The sequence below is a fragment of the Fundulus heteroclitus genome, chromosome 3 (assembly GCF_011125445.2).
Source record: "Fundulus heteroclitus isolate FHET01 chromosome 3, MU-UCD_Fhet_4.1, whole genome shotgun sequence".
Classification (NCBI taxonomy): Eukaryota; Metazoa; Chordata; class Actinopteri; order Cyprinodontiformes; family Fundulidae; genus Fundulus; species Fundulus heteroclitus.
This window is the reverse complement of record NC_046363.1, coordinates 28,535,843-28,550,208: the sequence shown is the minus strand read 5'-3', so window position 1 is coordinate 28,550,208 and position 14,366 is coordinate 28,535,843. Positions and strand designations below refer to the sequence as shown.

General features: G+C 39.1%; 2 protein-coding genes and 1 non-coding gene across 5 annotated transcripts in view; all 3 read right to left on the bottom strand.

The window, feature by feature from the left end:
- The window catches only part of ncapd2 (non-SMC condensin I complex, subunit D2), a 41,908-nt gene extending 35,708 nt beyond the window's left edge, over nt 1-6,200 (bottom strand). Inside the window, exons 1-9 of one of the 2 annotated variants that reach the window (XM_036135129.1) lie at nt 6,017-6,200; nt 5,498-5,617; nt 4,267-4,342; nt 4,114-4,172; nt 3,852-4,027; nt 3,203-3,345; nt 974-1,101; nt 756-879; nt 517-664 (exon numbers count right to left, since the gene is read on the bottom strand). In XM_036135129.1, coding sequence (XP_035991022.1) covers nt 517-664; nt 756-879; nt 974-1,101; nt 3,203-3,345; nt 3,852-4,027; nt 4,114-4,172; nt 4,267-4,342; nt 5,498-5,615 — 972 coding nt within the window. In that variant the 5' untranslated portion in view covers nt 5,616-5,617; nt 6,017-6,200. The remainder of the gene's footprint in view (nt 1-516; nt 665-755; nt 880-973; nt 1,102-3,202; nt 3,346-3,851; nt 4,028-4,113; nt 4,173-4,266; nt 4,343-5,497; nt 5,618-6,016) is intronic. The other variant, XM_036135128.1, reaches the window with a different exon arrangement.
- LOC118562735 lies at nt 3,453-3,779 on the bottom strand. Its single transcript, XR_004930795.1, has one exon. It is a non-coding gene; the product is annotated as a small nucleolar RNA U85 (small nucleolar RNA).
- A 107-nt stretch (nt 6,201-6,307) lies between the features above and the next one.
- ing4 (inhibitor of growth family, member 4) lies at nt 6,308-13,734 on the bottom strand. 2 transcript variants are annotated; one of them, XM_036135130.1, is made up of 9 exons: nt 13,628-13,734; nt 13,090-13,161; nt 11,352-11,518; nt 11,100-11,214; nt 10,440-10,472; nt 10,191-10,302; nt 9,938-10,082; nt 7,172-7,233; nt 6,308-7,071 (listed from the first exon to the last, which is right to left on the bottom strand). In XM_036135130.1, the coding sequence occupies exons 1-9, from the start codon at nt 13,662-13,664 to the stop codon at nt 7,032-7,034; spliced, it is 783 nt and encodes a 260-aa protein (XP_035991023.1). In that variant the 5' UTR covers nt 13,665-13,734; the 3' UTR covers nt 6,308-7,031. The 2 variants fall into 2 exon arrangements, with proteins under 2 accessions (XP_035991023.1, XP_035991024.1); XM_036135131.1 differs by lacking the exon at nt 10,440-10,472.
- Nucleotides 13,735-14,366: the final 632 nt, after the last annotated feature.

The following is a 14,366-nucleotide window of genomic DNA, read 5'->3' as shown; positions in this document are numbered from 1 at the left end:
GATCCTGTCTATTGCGCAATACGCAATTAATTCAAAAAGCTCTGAAATTATTCTTGCACCTTCCGCAACAGGTTGCAGTCGTAAAAATGGACATTGCTACGGCAGACTTCTCTATCTCCTCCGCTTATACAGCCGTGATCTAATCTTGTTTACATGAAATAAGCCTGCTCTGGAGCAGGTTTAAGCTGGCGAACATGTTGCTATGACAACAAGTGCAGGAAGTCTTTCGAAGAACCAAACGATCCAAGATCATGCCAAATCGTCAACAATGAAATCCTGCTAACAGAGTTAGCGACGTACGAAGAACGGACCCCTGGTCTCGAAAATTCTGGCACTAATGTGGGAAATAATAATAACTAATCAGCGTTGTATTAGTTTAGCAATGGGAGTAATAAACAATCAGATTGTAATAAAGATTTTTGTGTCAATACTGTGATGCTTTGGTGGTTTTATACCATATTAACAATCTACAAGAATTTCAGACACACGACAGCTCAAGATGTTCAGAACACAAACCTCTCCCTCCAGATGGGTGATGAGGACACTGATGTTGGGGATCATTAATTCGGGTACCAGGCCACCGACTTCTGAGAGGAAAGAGGCAAAAGCTTTGACGCCTGAGCCCTCTCTGGCAAGCTCTTCGCTTGACTTTTGACCAATTTCCCTGAGGGAATCAAATAAAATCATTTAGATTTTCATAAACAGCTATCAAATAAAACAGTTTAAAACATAATTTAAAAAAAAAATATGCCGACCTTATGACTTCGCCGATAACTGCTCTGACTCCATACTCTGTGCTCCACACAGACACAGCTTGTGCAAATACAGAGGACAGCTGCTCAAAGTGTTGCAACATCTGGATGACTTTCACACTGGCACCTGGAAACATTTAGATGGGGGAAGTTTTAAAAAAGAACAAACATTATGTTGTATAAACTCCATTCACATGAATCCATACAGCTAGGACACCAACCTAAAAGGTGGTTGTACTTGGTGATCAGTACCCCGAGAAGGTGAATTATGCAATCTCTTGTGGGTTTGTTCTTGACATGGCCGATGGTTGGGTTCTCCAATAACTTGTAACAGCAACAGGTCACACAGCTGAGGAATTTAATACAATTTATTTTAAGTTTATCCAACTTATGTGTTAGTAAAAATCAATTTAAAACTATAATCAAAAAAAAAAGAAAAAAAAAAAAGAAGTTTGCCGCCCACAGGGTTTCCGCTACAGGTAAACTGATCGTGGCACAGCCATGGCAAAATAAGAGCCGCCACGCCTTCAGAATGAAGTTTTTAAAAACATATGTTAAAGCAATGAAAATCATACGAGATACACCTTATTTGCTCACCCATCCAAATCATTAGAATCAGGTGTGCCACTTCCATGCCCACAGGTGTATAAAATCAAGCACCTGGGCATGGAGACTGTTTTAAAAACATTTGTGTAAGAATGGGTCGCTCTCAGGAGTGAATTACAGCGTGGAGCTCTGATAGGATGCCACCTGGGCAACAAGTCCAATCATGAAATTTCCTCGCTCCTAAATACTCCACAGTCAACTGTATCATAAGAAGTGTTTGGGAACGTAAACTGACGGACCGGGGTCAGCGGATGCTTAAGCGCAGAGTCGATCACTAAAAACCTCCAAACTTCATGTGGCCTTCAGATTAGCTCAAGAACTGTGCAGAGAGCTTAATGGAATGGGTTTCCATGGCCTCACAGCTGCATCCAAGCTGGGGTTGTTTGGTATACCAGTACTAATTTGGTACTGGGGCACTGCTGCATTTAATACGGTACAATACAGCATTTGGATGGTACCAGTACTTGCTACGCTGTCAAATTTGCCCGTAACAGCGAGGCAGCATTGCTGAGAGGATGAGGAGCAAGGTGGGGAGAGAGAGAGAGAGAGCGTCACTGTTGCCAACTCAACAACTTTATCGCTAGATTTAGCGAGTTTTCAGACCCCTCAAGTGACTTTTTCAGAAAACCGACTAGCAACAAATCTAACGATTTTTCTCTGTGTTGTTGGAGACTTCAGCGAAAACATGTAAAAACGTTGATCGGTCTGCAGTTTACTGTTTTTAGTGAGCAGTAAGTGCTGCTGCGAGCCCCGCTCCTCCCACCTTCCAAACACTAAAGTCAGCGTTTCGTCCTGCTGCTGCCTGCCGAAGGCAAAAGGAGGAGGAGAGCCGTTCCGCTGCGCATTCACATTTCAAATGAATCACACGTGCAAAGCTGATGCCGCTGATCCTGGCCTGGTCTACGAAGCGGGATGTTAATATAATTATCTTTTCACGGAACCGCAGTGGCACTAAAATAAGTCTCTGCTTGAAGAGAGATACAGGAAAAGTCACTCCCACTTAAGTAGGAGAGCCCCATCCAAGATGGTGGCGCCAAAGGATGCGCTCCAGCTCATCACGAGGCATCAACGTATATAATGTCTACGGCAGTTACTGTGCTGCTCTCAGGAGGGAAGGAAAACTAGAGGCAACAGTCCAGCGTTGTCCATTTAGCATCTTTGTCGCTATATTTAGTGTCTTTTCAGAGCCCCCAACTTTCTTTCAAAAAGCGACTATCAACAAGTCTACCGACTTTTTGTATGAAAGCACCAGTCGGTCTGGGTCTCTGAAAGTGTTTCACTAAAATAATTCCCTTGATTCACACACAGTTTTAATCACTTATTCAGCTCGTTCACTTTGTGTGCTTCTGATAACTGTCTTTATGGTATAGTTTGTTTTCTTGTAGTATGGATTCAGGCAAAGTATCAAAGGTCATAAATCATTTTTGTAAAGGTAATTTTTAGTTCCAAACACATTGAATCAATACTTTAATCACTTTTTGTCTTGGCAAAAAGCTCTCATACGGCCAGAATCATTAATGTATGAACAAATATGCAAATAAAATTATGATGTCATCTACACCCCCCCAGAAAAAAGCACCACCATGGTTTAAAAAAAAATCCTACAGAAAACCCTGCATCCATCAATGCATGATATTGTCAAAGAGTGATAACACTACAAGCATTATAAGACAAATGGCCCCTGAGAAAATATTTACAAGAGGACCGATCACAAAGGAAACATCACACAAGCAAGTTCACACAGTTCCAAGACGGTCTATTATTAACAAAAAAAAGTGACAAACACGCCATTTAAGTAAATTAGGACTTGAGCTTGGCCTAAAGCTTAACCAACAGCAAAGTACCTGATGAACTCCTCCTCCACCAGGGAGAGGCTCCACAGAGAACGGATATCCAGCTGAAGGAGCTGGACAAGAGCCTGGAGGACACTCTCTCTTTCAGAATCCCACTGCAGCAGTCCTTCACCACCTTTACCTTTTTTATTACCCTGTTGAGCACAACGAAGGCAAAGACTTTAAACTTTTAATTAATCGTGCTCTAACGTTTCAAAGTATGGGAGATAAACCTCAACACTTCAAATAACCACAGCAAAGATATCCTCAGATTACCAAAGATCGTTCATATCTGTCAAACCATATTAGAGACTATAGCCTTTTGCCAGCTGCTACATACACATTCACACAAAACACACAAAGACAAACAACAAGTCACACGATGTTTGCCGTCTTCTCCAGATCCCACAAACCTCCTCATGTTGTGGTAGAGGTGGGAGAAGGTGACAGTTTGACTATAGGTGAGCCCTTACAGCAGTGTAACAAAACTCGATCACACTACCAAGATTACCCACCAAACAGCTGATTAAGAACCACAGTTTCTAAGTCTGATCAGATCATTAACAATGCCACGGTCTCATCACTGGATATGTTCACAGAATAAATCAAAAACAACGGTCACTGACAGTGTATCACATGGCTAAGCCGCTGACGGCCGTACCTTTCCAGGTGCTGTGACGATATTCTGTCTGTAGGAGAAACTTTCCAGGCTCTCTGTGAGTTTACATAGCAAGAAGACGCTCATTTTAACTGCATTTAGTTTCTCCTTGCGCTCTGCGGCCGAAAGGGAGCTGGAAGTGAGAACTGTTGGTAGGGAAACAGCCAGGCCATTGACCACTGAAACATAAAGAAACAAGTTAATGCAGCAAAGGACCACAAGGAAGCCCACATAAACACAAATATTCATTTATACACACACCAACCTTGAACAAGCAATTCCAAGGCATCCTCTTTAGTCCCAAGCTCCAATGAATTGAAATGCCTGGGGGAAAATAAATAAATAACCAAAAGACACTAGATTTTACTAATTATTGTAGTTGGTAAAGTTTTAAACAGATTACATAGTGAGGACTTACTGCAGCACACTGTAGCCTGTGTCAAAATGCTCCAATATACATGAAGGCCCTTGGCTCCGTAGTGCCGCCTTGAACTCTAATGTAAACAAATAAGAAAACAGTCATTGCCACCTTTACATTTACAATATGTCTATTCATGGGATCAAAGATGAATACAAAAATCTATAAAACATAGGGGGGGAGGTAAAACAATAGGTATGAAGAACATGAAAATACCCTTGAAAATGACTGAATAATCATGTTTTAATTTTACAGTAACAATTGATCATACTTAAAAACATTGTAAATGTTCTAGGCAGGCTACTCTGTTTTTTGATTAATTCAATTTTAGAATTAGAGTGGTCAAAAACCTTGGGAAAAACTAATCTCCAATCTTGTCACAGCTGACAAGATGAGCCTTCTATAAAATGGCTGCAGTAATCTAGAGTCGAGGTGGTATAGCATTACAGAGGAGGTTTAAGGGTAGCTGGGTCATCAGGTACATTAAATAGAAAAGGAGAATCTAGAAATTAGTACAGTGAAGAAAACTTCAGAACAAGTTAGATTTTTTTCTGAAGACTGAAAACAGAACACTATCACCAACACATAACAGACTGGATCCAGTCCCCCCTCATTGAGTACATTATTTTTGTTTCTTAAAAAAAGGAGAGAAATTTACTCTAGAGATTATTTATATAAAAGACATAAAGCTCAAAGCAGGATCAAAGCCTGGATTCATAAACTCCCCCTTGGTTAAGTTAGAGCTCAGGCAACCTGGAGTTTTCAACAATTTCTGCCAAAAATCACAGTACCATGCATGCAGCGCTTTTAAAGTTACAGTAATTAAAATAGCTTCGTTTTAGCAGTATTGCTATGTGTTTTTACACATCTGTAAACAATTTAAACCACAAAATGGCCCCTGGGGTGTTTTATTTGGCATTGTTTTTCTGCCCATTTAGTCAGCAAACTAGATAAATCTAGATATGGCCATGCAAGATTTGTTGCTCCAAGCATTATTTCCTTTAAAAGCAGTCCTTTTGAATTCTAAAAGGCCAGCTTTTTCTTTTTTATCGCCCCGATTTTGTTTAATGTCTGCAAAAAGAAAGTGACAGAGGAAACAGAACAATTTGATTTTTAATAGAAAAGTTCACTATGATCGCCATAATGTTTGATGAGAGAAAACATCGCGTTTCTAGCAGATGTAAATAAACATAATCTCATAATAATAATACTATTAAAAAGTACCACTTACTGCTGAGGTGGGATGGCAGCTGTTTTACTGGAACCACATCTTGAACCACGTACTGATTAATACCTCCCGTTTTAACCAGGTCTCCCACACACACCGGAACAAAAAAGTCCCACGACATCTCTGTGTAACAAAGAAAGCTCACAGATTAGGTTACTTTAGCTATAGCAAACAATCAGGCGGAGGCAACCGGGCTTTAGCTAGCTTGAAAACAAAACGGGATGTTTATAATAAGCACTAACGTTACGGTTACTTCCAAATACATACCATACTGGTGTTGCGCTTAGCTCACCGTTAGCATTGGAAGAGACTTACTAAATTAATTTAAGTACACGAAGTGTAAAGTAAAAGTACTAATGTAAACAGAACAGCCAAAAGGTGTTTTGAGTGGCTCGAGCGCCCCCAATGCTACCGAAGCTAACAAGCTAAATCGGTCGCCTAAAACTTGCTAGCTTATTTTTTAAGAAGACATCGTATCAGAATGACCAGGTCTACATCATTAACAAGTTTAAAATACATTACCTATGTCTGCGGCGATACGTTTGGCCACAACGATAGCCCCTTCAGGGATAGCCGTCCGCTGCTTTCTTTCTCACCCGACCGTCCGCAAACGGTTTGTCCGCAGTTTTTCAAATCTGCTGCCGCCGCGCGCCAAAGCAACGCACCGATGACGTAAAACGCGTCAGAAATCCTTTCAAATTCCAACCCGCTACCCCCACCTGCTGGTGAACTACACGCAGTACAGCACAAAGCGAGGAGACGCGTTGATTGGACCAATGCGAGAAAAAAAAAAAGAGACAAAAAACAGAGGAATGTTTTTTGAGGTAGTAGCTGTATTGAAATGATTGACAGCCCAATCATCCCCACACCCCGGCACCAATATTTCAGCTACAGAAAATGACAATACTTTTCAAGAAATGTCTTAGTTTATATTCTACGTAGCACTCATAAAAAAAAATGTTAAATGAAAATGGGTTAGTTCACTAGCACATATATCTAATGCGGTCACAAAAAAGGGTTTGTCATCTTGATGTGTCTAAAAATTGTGTTTCAAATTTAAACAACGGAAAGCTAACGATACAGGAAGAAAAAAAAAAAAAAACATCCAAGGCTCATTTTCATTAAGAATATGTGGAAACTTTTCAGTTGTACATGTGAATATCATGTGAATACAGTATTGTGTATCATAGCTACAACTACAAAATCAGAATGGGCAGATGTAGTGTTTATTAGTTATGTGGATAAAAAAAAAGAGAGAAAAAGTCACAATAAGAGCACCAAAGATAACTAAATATAAAACAAAAAAAAACAGTTATCCATAAAAAAAAATCCATAAAGAAAAAAACAACTTAAATACATTTGTACCCGCCTGGCCTCTTCACACACTGCATCAGAACAAGCCAAGGGTGTAAACCAAAGAGTAAAGCACCAAATGTAAAACAAAGATGTTAAACAAAAGTTGTGTTAACAAAAAAAATATTTTTCTCATATTCCATCAAACGGAGCTTTGTGTTTTGTTCCAGAGTGACCAGGTGAATCACTTTCTCTTTCTGTCTTGAGAGCAGCGTGGGCAGTACCTGCAGAGTGGGAACAAAAACCGAGGTACTTAAAGTGAACTGTAACAATTTTAAAACACTTGTGTTACACACTCCGATGACAATCGGTTTACTTTCTCACCATTTCCCCCGTGGCTTGGTTGTTAAGCCCACACATGCGAAATGGAACCACTCAATGGAGCACTGAAATAAAAAAATAAAAAAATAGAAATACTTTAGTATAGCACAAACTAAGCACTTAGACAAAACCAAGCTTTTCAATAGACACAATCAAGAACTGAATGTTCAAATCCAGCTATCCAATCTGCCATTTAAGTGCATTCTTTGCTGCATTCCTATGAGAATGAGCCTGAAAGTTTCAGGCTCATTAATTTGAGAGTTTCATCAAGGAAAAAAATAGCAGATTTAAAACTATGTACATCTTTATTTAATTGCAAGGTATTTGCGATGTAAACTATAAGAACAAGATAAATCATTTCCAAACTCTGCACCTTTAATGGTGACCTATAAACTAAAAAGCATTTGTTTAGGTTATAGGTCACATTAAAGGTGCAGAGTTTGGAAATTATTTAGCTTTCAGGTAAAATAATAAAAACGTAAAACAATTGTGACGCCCTGTTCTGTGTGTGTTTTCTTTGTTTGTTTGTTTTTTTGGGTTTATTTTCGGGACAGTGCACATTAATGAACAATCACATACTTCTGTACAGACTGTAAATGAGCCAGATTATAGCGTAGTTGCTCATTTTCATCTGTAGTCCCGAGGCAAGAAGACTAAACAACACAAGATATAATGACAACAAGGTCTCCTCTGGATGAGCTCTGGTGCCAAAACCTCTGCCAGTTCTTAATTTAATGTGTGTAGAAAGTGGAGGTGGGCCTGATCCATGCAGAACTCTGTAAATTTAACTGCTATTTTTTTAATTTCATAAAGTTTTCAAAATTGAGCATGTTGTATTTTCCCTAAAATATTACACTGATAGATTGACAGAGGCTTTTGGTCAAGGATTGTTATAGGCTTTTTGAATCACATTGAAGGAGAAACTGCTGGGATATGACCCTTCCACTTTGTGTGGCAGAACAACACTTTTGTTTCCCGTTTCTGCAGTCTCAGCTCTTAGTCGTTAAAAAAAAAAAAAGTTGATACAAATAATTAAGAGGTTAGTTTAGTTTGAAAGTATTCAGTGGGATCGTGTGCACACAAATGGTGGTTGATAGCAACAGATAAACAGTAGGATACCTCCATATGCTTGCTGCACCTACCTATGCACCGCTGTACATGCCATGGATGTAATTCTGTTCCACTGAATTCATTTACTTTCATGTAGGTTTGTGTGCTCGCATATTTTCAACATGTCTGTTATTCATAAGGGAGTTCTGAAAGCACTGTACGTCAGCAAGAGTACAAGCTGCCCTCACCGAAGCATGACGGTGAAAGCACTATAGTGAGGGGCTATTATTTGGGACCTTAGTCATGACAGGGGGGGTGATAATGATCAGGGGTCTCTCCAAAAAAAAAAAAGGTAAAAAACAAAGCAACTGGACTTGTTTTCTGTAGTTGAAGACGTTTCGCTTCCTATCCAGGAAGCTTTCTCAAAAAGTCTGGAGTAATGTGGAGTAACAAGCTTTATACCAAACAAAGGCCTTGTGATGGCTTAGATAACATGCAAATTCAACAGAAACAGGACCACCCCTTAGTAATGGGCGGTCGTTAAAGACATTACTCCAGCAGATTGGACCGAAACTGGTCCACTCCTCTGTAACGAGGAGTCGTCAGGGTCGTTATTGACTTTGCTTAAAGGAACAATGTTTTTTGGAATGACCATGACCTGGATGACTGAGAATCTTCACCAGCATCAGGGGTCTCATTTATAAAACATTCTGGTTCTGCTGGAGGTTTCTTCCTGTTAAAGGGGAGTTTTCCTCTCCACTGTCGCTACATGCATGCTCGGTATGAGGGATTGAAGCAAAAGTCAACAACACAAAGCGGGCAGATGTCCACATCGGCTACACGCTCCTCCAGAAGGTGTGAATGCTACAAGTGAATGACTTGATGCAATCTGCTGGGTTTCCTTAGGTAAAAAAAAAACCCAACAACATTTTGACCAATCTGCATGTAAGATTTGAATGATTTGACTTTGTAAAGTGTCTTGAGATGACATGTATTGCGATTTGGAGCTATGTAAATACATTGAATTGTAAATTATGACAAGTCAAGAGGTGTCATTCTGAGAAACCATGCAAGGGAGTGCTGCGATAAAGGCAGAAAGTTAAGAATTAGTTTAAGGGTACTTACACAAATACATTAATTTAGTCATTTATTTATTTTTTATCAGCTTAGATGTTCAGGTTTAGTTCACATTAAATGAGGGAAAAGTTCTGAAATGATTCATCTTGGTCTCATTTTATATGCTGGCATTTGAACAGGATTATGTCCGCCTTATGTATCGACTGTGTATTTAAAAGATATTAATGCATTGCAAGGGCCCATTGGGAGCCATGGCCACAGGAAGTTATATGTGCTTACAGCAGGGGGGAAAAGAGTGCACAAGCAGACAATACAGGGTTCTCAACAATTTCATGAACTGCAAGTGTTTAATTCATCTAAACGAGTTGCATTTTGTTAATTTCAGATAAAAAAAAAGAAAAAAGGTCTTGGTCATCAACTAAGGTAAATCCAAATGCAGAAACAGACGCTCGTAGCTCCTTCTGGGTTCTCATAATGAAGGAGATAAGGCAGAAATGCAACACATGTGTGAGCTAACCCGACTAAATCACACTTACACTACACACCAGCCCATGTCAAACACGCTCATAATGAGTTGTCATTGGTTCCCCTCAACATATAGGGCAAGACTGTTGTTTTTCTCATGAATAAAGCAAAACTCACGTCGGTGTTGTCACAGCCAATCATCTCGCCGTAAGACACCTGATGACACAAACAGTAGGTGGGCTCGTTGGGGTCCACGGGCATGTCCAGCACATCAGATGGGTGCACGTTGCCAAAGTTGGAGGAAGGGCTGTTGAATTCCCCTCTGATGAGACGGAGAAAAAAAAACAAAAAAAAACAAACAGACATCACATCAGTTTTAGCGTTAAAACCCAAACCCATGCACAATATTACCACAACATATGAAACCTACTGCTGAAACAGTTTGACTTTCTTCTGTGCACTCTTGGGACTTCCATCTTCGTCGGAGCTCTTCACTTTAGATCTTGTTTTGGCGGCTTTCTTCTCCTTCTGCCTGGAGTCTCCTGGAGTAACACAAACACTCCCAGTATTACGCAGCAAATATGGGGTAACATCACTGTCAAAATAATCGTATGCGTAGGTGTCAATAAACGTGAATGCATTTAAGATTTGTATTTGTTCCTCGTCCACTCATACATACGTGTGACATCAGACGTTGCATCAGATGTTTCATCTGTGAGAATACAGAGTTTAGAAGTTACGAATACAAGTTACAAAGTTACAACTTTGCAACAATATATATATACACACACAGGTACAAATCCCAAATTTAACAGTATGAATCAACAACCCCTGATGAAACTGTTACACAGCTCACAGCTGGTGACAGTAACGCACCTAAAAGTTGCTCACCAACCACAATTAAACAAGAAACAGAACTTGTATTCTCGCAGATTAAACATCCGATTTCACATGTCCTCATCGCCACTAATTGGTGCGCAGTGTAAATTTCATCAGGGGTTATGGGTTCGTACTCGTAAAATTGGGATTTGTTCTCGTAAATTTGTGATTTGTACTCGTAATGTTGCAAAGTTGTAACTTTGTAACTTGTAACTTCTATACTTGTACTCTCACAAACAAAACATCTGATGTCATGTATCTATGAGTTGACAACAAGGAACTAATACAAATCTTAAAATTTATTCACGTTTATTTACTCGCATTGACAAATTAAGACACCTATGCGTACGGTTTTATTGACCGTTACTTTACCCCATACACAGATTTAAAGATAAGAAGTCTATGCAGGTCATCGACACAAAAAGCAAATAAAGAGCGAATAAATACGAAGTAAACGCACCTTTCTTCCCCTTACTGGAGGTGGAATCGTAGTCGGTGCTCTCAATCTGCTTTTCCTTCAGGTCAGCTTCAAATCGAGCCAGGTCTGTGTCGAGGCGGCGAATGTGTTTGTCGACCTGTAGGGGAAAAAAAAAAATCATCTCTTCAGCACACTGATTTTTTTTAAAAATATACAGTTTCAACTGTTTCAAATTTTGTAATTACATTTCAACATGTATGTCTATAATGCTAAGATTATTTGGGATGTACCAACCATTTCATAGGTCTGCATAGCGAGCTGCACCTTATCATCTCCAAACTCCTTGCATTTGCTGTAGGATTGTTGAATCTGCCTCAGTAGGGACAGTTTCTGCTCTGAGGAGAGAGTCCGGGCGTTGGAGGTGTATTCTTTAGCCAGAGAGTCAATCTGTCCCTTTAGGTCTAAACGAGATGAAGACATATTTTTACTGCGATATTGTTTTAACATTTACACCTGCACCGCACGGTCCTAAAAAGGAAAGCTTTTTTTTTTCAAGGAAATAAGCTAATTTACAGATCTATGAGAAATAAATGCAGTTATTAACATTTTGGTAGCGGGAATAACCACAAACAACCAGGTAGAGTAACATCTTCCCCTCATGGTGCACAATAATCATTTTTATGAAGTCAAAAAGTAAATTCCTTTTACATATAAATAAAGCATGATGTGCATTCATATTTAGTTCCTCTGGGTCAATATTTTGTGAAATCTGCCACAAATTTGCCTTTTGCATTAAGTCTCCACCAGCTTTGCACATCGTGAAGCAGACATTTTTGTGCAATCTTGTTTGCAAAATAGCAAATGCCACAAAGACTCACCTGGATTTATGTTTTATTGCAACCGTTCCATTGTCCCCTGGCTGTATGTTAAGACTCGACGTTCTGCTGGAAGGCTGGCCTTTGCCACAACTCTTTCTCAGCCTATAGCAGGTTTTATTGCAGGATTCTACTCTGATTAGCTCCCACCGATTCTGACCAGCTTCCCTGAGAACAGATTCTCCCACCTGAGGTGCAGATGTCTGCAGCTCCTCCAGAGTTACGATGGGACTCTTGGCTACTCTCTCTGCACAGTCTTGGATTAAATTGTCATGCACTAAGAACAGAATCTTTCAAACCCCATTTGTGATTTGTGAAAGTTCAACAAATGGCCATTTTAGTGCCTTTTTTTTTTTTTTTTGCATCTGGACCACATTAGAACTATCCGGCTCTAAAACTACTATACTTTTCAAACATGTACTAGATTATCATACAATAACAGTTAATATTATTTATAAAGATTATTATACATTGTACACCAACACTGTTGGTGAATAATAATCACTCAAGGTTTAATTTGTTTAAGTTTTGTATTTTTTATTTTTTTATTACAGCAGGTTAATGATACTCAAAGCAGCGGAAAAATTAGGTTGAATTGCCTTTTAGCCGATTTCTGAATCGGCAGCCAACTTCAGCTTTATTGACTGGTGGGAGCTAAAATACAATACAGTTGTGCAATTATTGTGTAGCAGCAGCATACTATACAGAAAACTGACAGTGACAAGCTCAACATAAGACCTAAACATGAAAAGTACGGTATTTTCCATGACATTGTCAGTCAAAGGCTTCTTCAGATTGGTTGTAAAACAGACGACTACAGGAGATCTTTCCTGTCCACAGACATCACCGTCTACAATAACTCATTGACAAAATGAGTTACATCGACGTTTAATTTCCCTTTGGGATAAATAAAGTATTTTTGGAATTAAATTGAAATGAATTTACATCCTAAAGCTCCATGCATTAATGGCAACATATAGAATATAGAATTATAATTATGAATATATGGGACAAATGATCTGCAATTTTATTTAATGGCTTATGCATTCAACACATTCCTCAGTAGTTCTAGCAAAGAAAGGCATATTTATTGTGACATTTTCTGATTAGATGATTATTTGGTCAATGTTTTGGTTTTAAATTCTGGTTGTTCTCACCCTCTGTGCGTTGGTCCAGATCTCTCATCAAGTTGAAGTTCCTCTGCAGCTCGAAGGGAAGGTTTTCTATGCCTGGCCGGACGAAGACGGCGGGGATGGACAAAAACAAGATACCAGTTTAATCGAACCATCATCACCGAGATCAAAAACAAACAATAAAATAAAATAAATAACGCGAGCGTGGTGGTTAGCTCGGTGTTGTGCGTGAAATACAATCAACGTTATCTTCTGGGTTAATTCGACAAAAACCACAATAACGTGGGTTATTATGAGAATGTGAACGAGAGCGACACGAAATATCCAAACATTGTCTTTGCACTTTGAGAAACCCAGCAGCATCCTCTTAGCTTCGCTACAATGAGCGCCTTCCCAGGAAATAGACGGAGCCCAAACAGACAGACCGTTGGCGTGGCTAAAGCGCTCTCCGCCATATATTAGACAGATGTGAGCTGTGTGACAGAACTAAAGGTTAAAAATTAATCTACTATATTAGATTAAACATGTGCGAGCAGGTTCAAAGCCTCATTGTATAGCTTACTGTCCAAATAATGCTCCAAATACATCCCCGCCGCCATTTTGGAAAAGGTAAACAAGGCAGCTTCCGTCTCGAAATGGACCAATCTGGTTTTCCAGACTTTTTATGGGGGAAAAAAACACCTTTATGTCCAAAGTGTTTCAGCACCCCCTTTAAGAAAGTGTGCATAAATTAAAAGTGCCTCTTTTAAAACATATCAAAAACCAATTATTGATTGATTTGCCCCCCAATTTCACTTGGTATTGTTAAAAATATAAAAATAACTTTGTAGACAAGGTTACTTCTTAGACTTGTTAATTTGATGACATTTTTGTTTAAATTGCCGTATTTCAACTAAGACTCCTTTGTTGAAGGTCTAAATTGTTATTTTCTATGTAGTTTAGTTAGATTTTCCGTTAAATGTGACTCCAGTAAAGACAAAACATAAGCTGCAGAACACTAACAAATCATCATTCAGCTGAACCGTCAACATGTCAATAACTTCCTTAAGATTGCTAAAAATGCTACATTTCAAGAACTTTTTTCTGTTCTTGCCCACCATTAAAAGTTTAAACTTGGAATTTATATGACCAGTGTGTGTAATGTCATCTTTAACTATGTACAAAGAGGAAAAAGTGTAGTTTGAAATATCCAAAATAGTAAATAACTTCTACCAACTTCCTTCAGTGAAGCCCAGAACTGTGCCAATGTCTTGCCAGGGATGTTTAAGACAAAGTTAGGCTTAAAAAAAAGTTTTTGATGA

Coding starts and splice junctions, on each gene's coding strand:
- ing4 (XM_036135130.1), bottom strand. CDS start 13,664: ATGGCGGCGGGGATGTATTTGGAGCATTATTTGGACA. Junction 11,519..13,089: donor TCTGGACCAACGCACAGAGG/GTGAGAACAACC, acceptor CATCTCGTTTAG/ACCTAAAGGGACAGATTGAC. Junction 10,473..11,099: donor CTCCAGTAAGGGGAAGAAAG/GTGCGTTTACTT, acceptor GTATTCTCACAG/ATGAAACATCTGATGCAACG.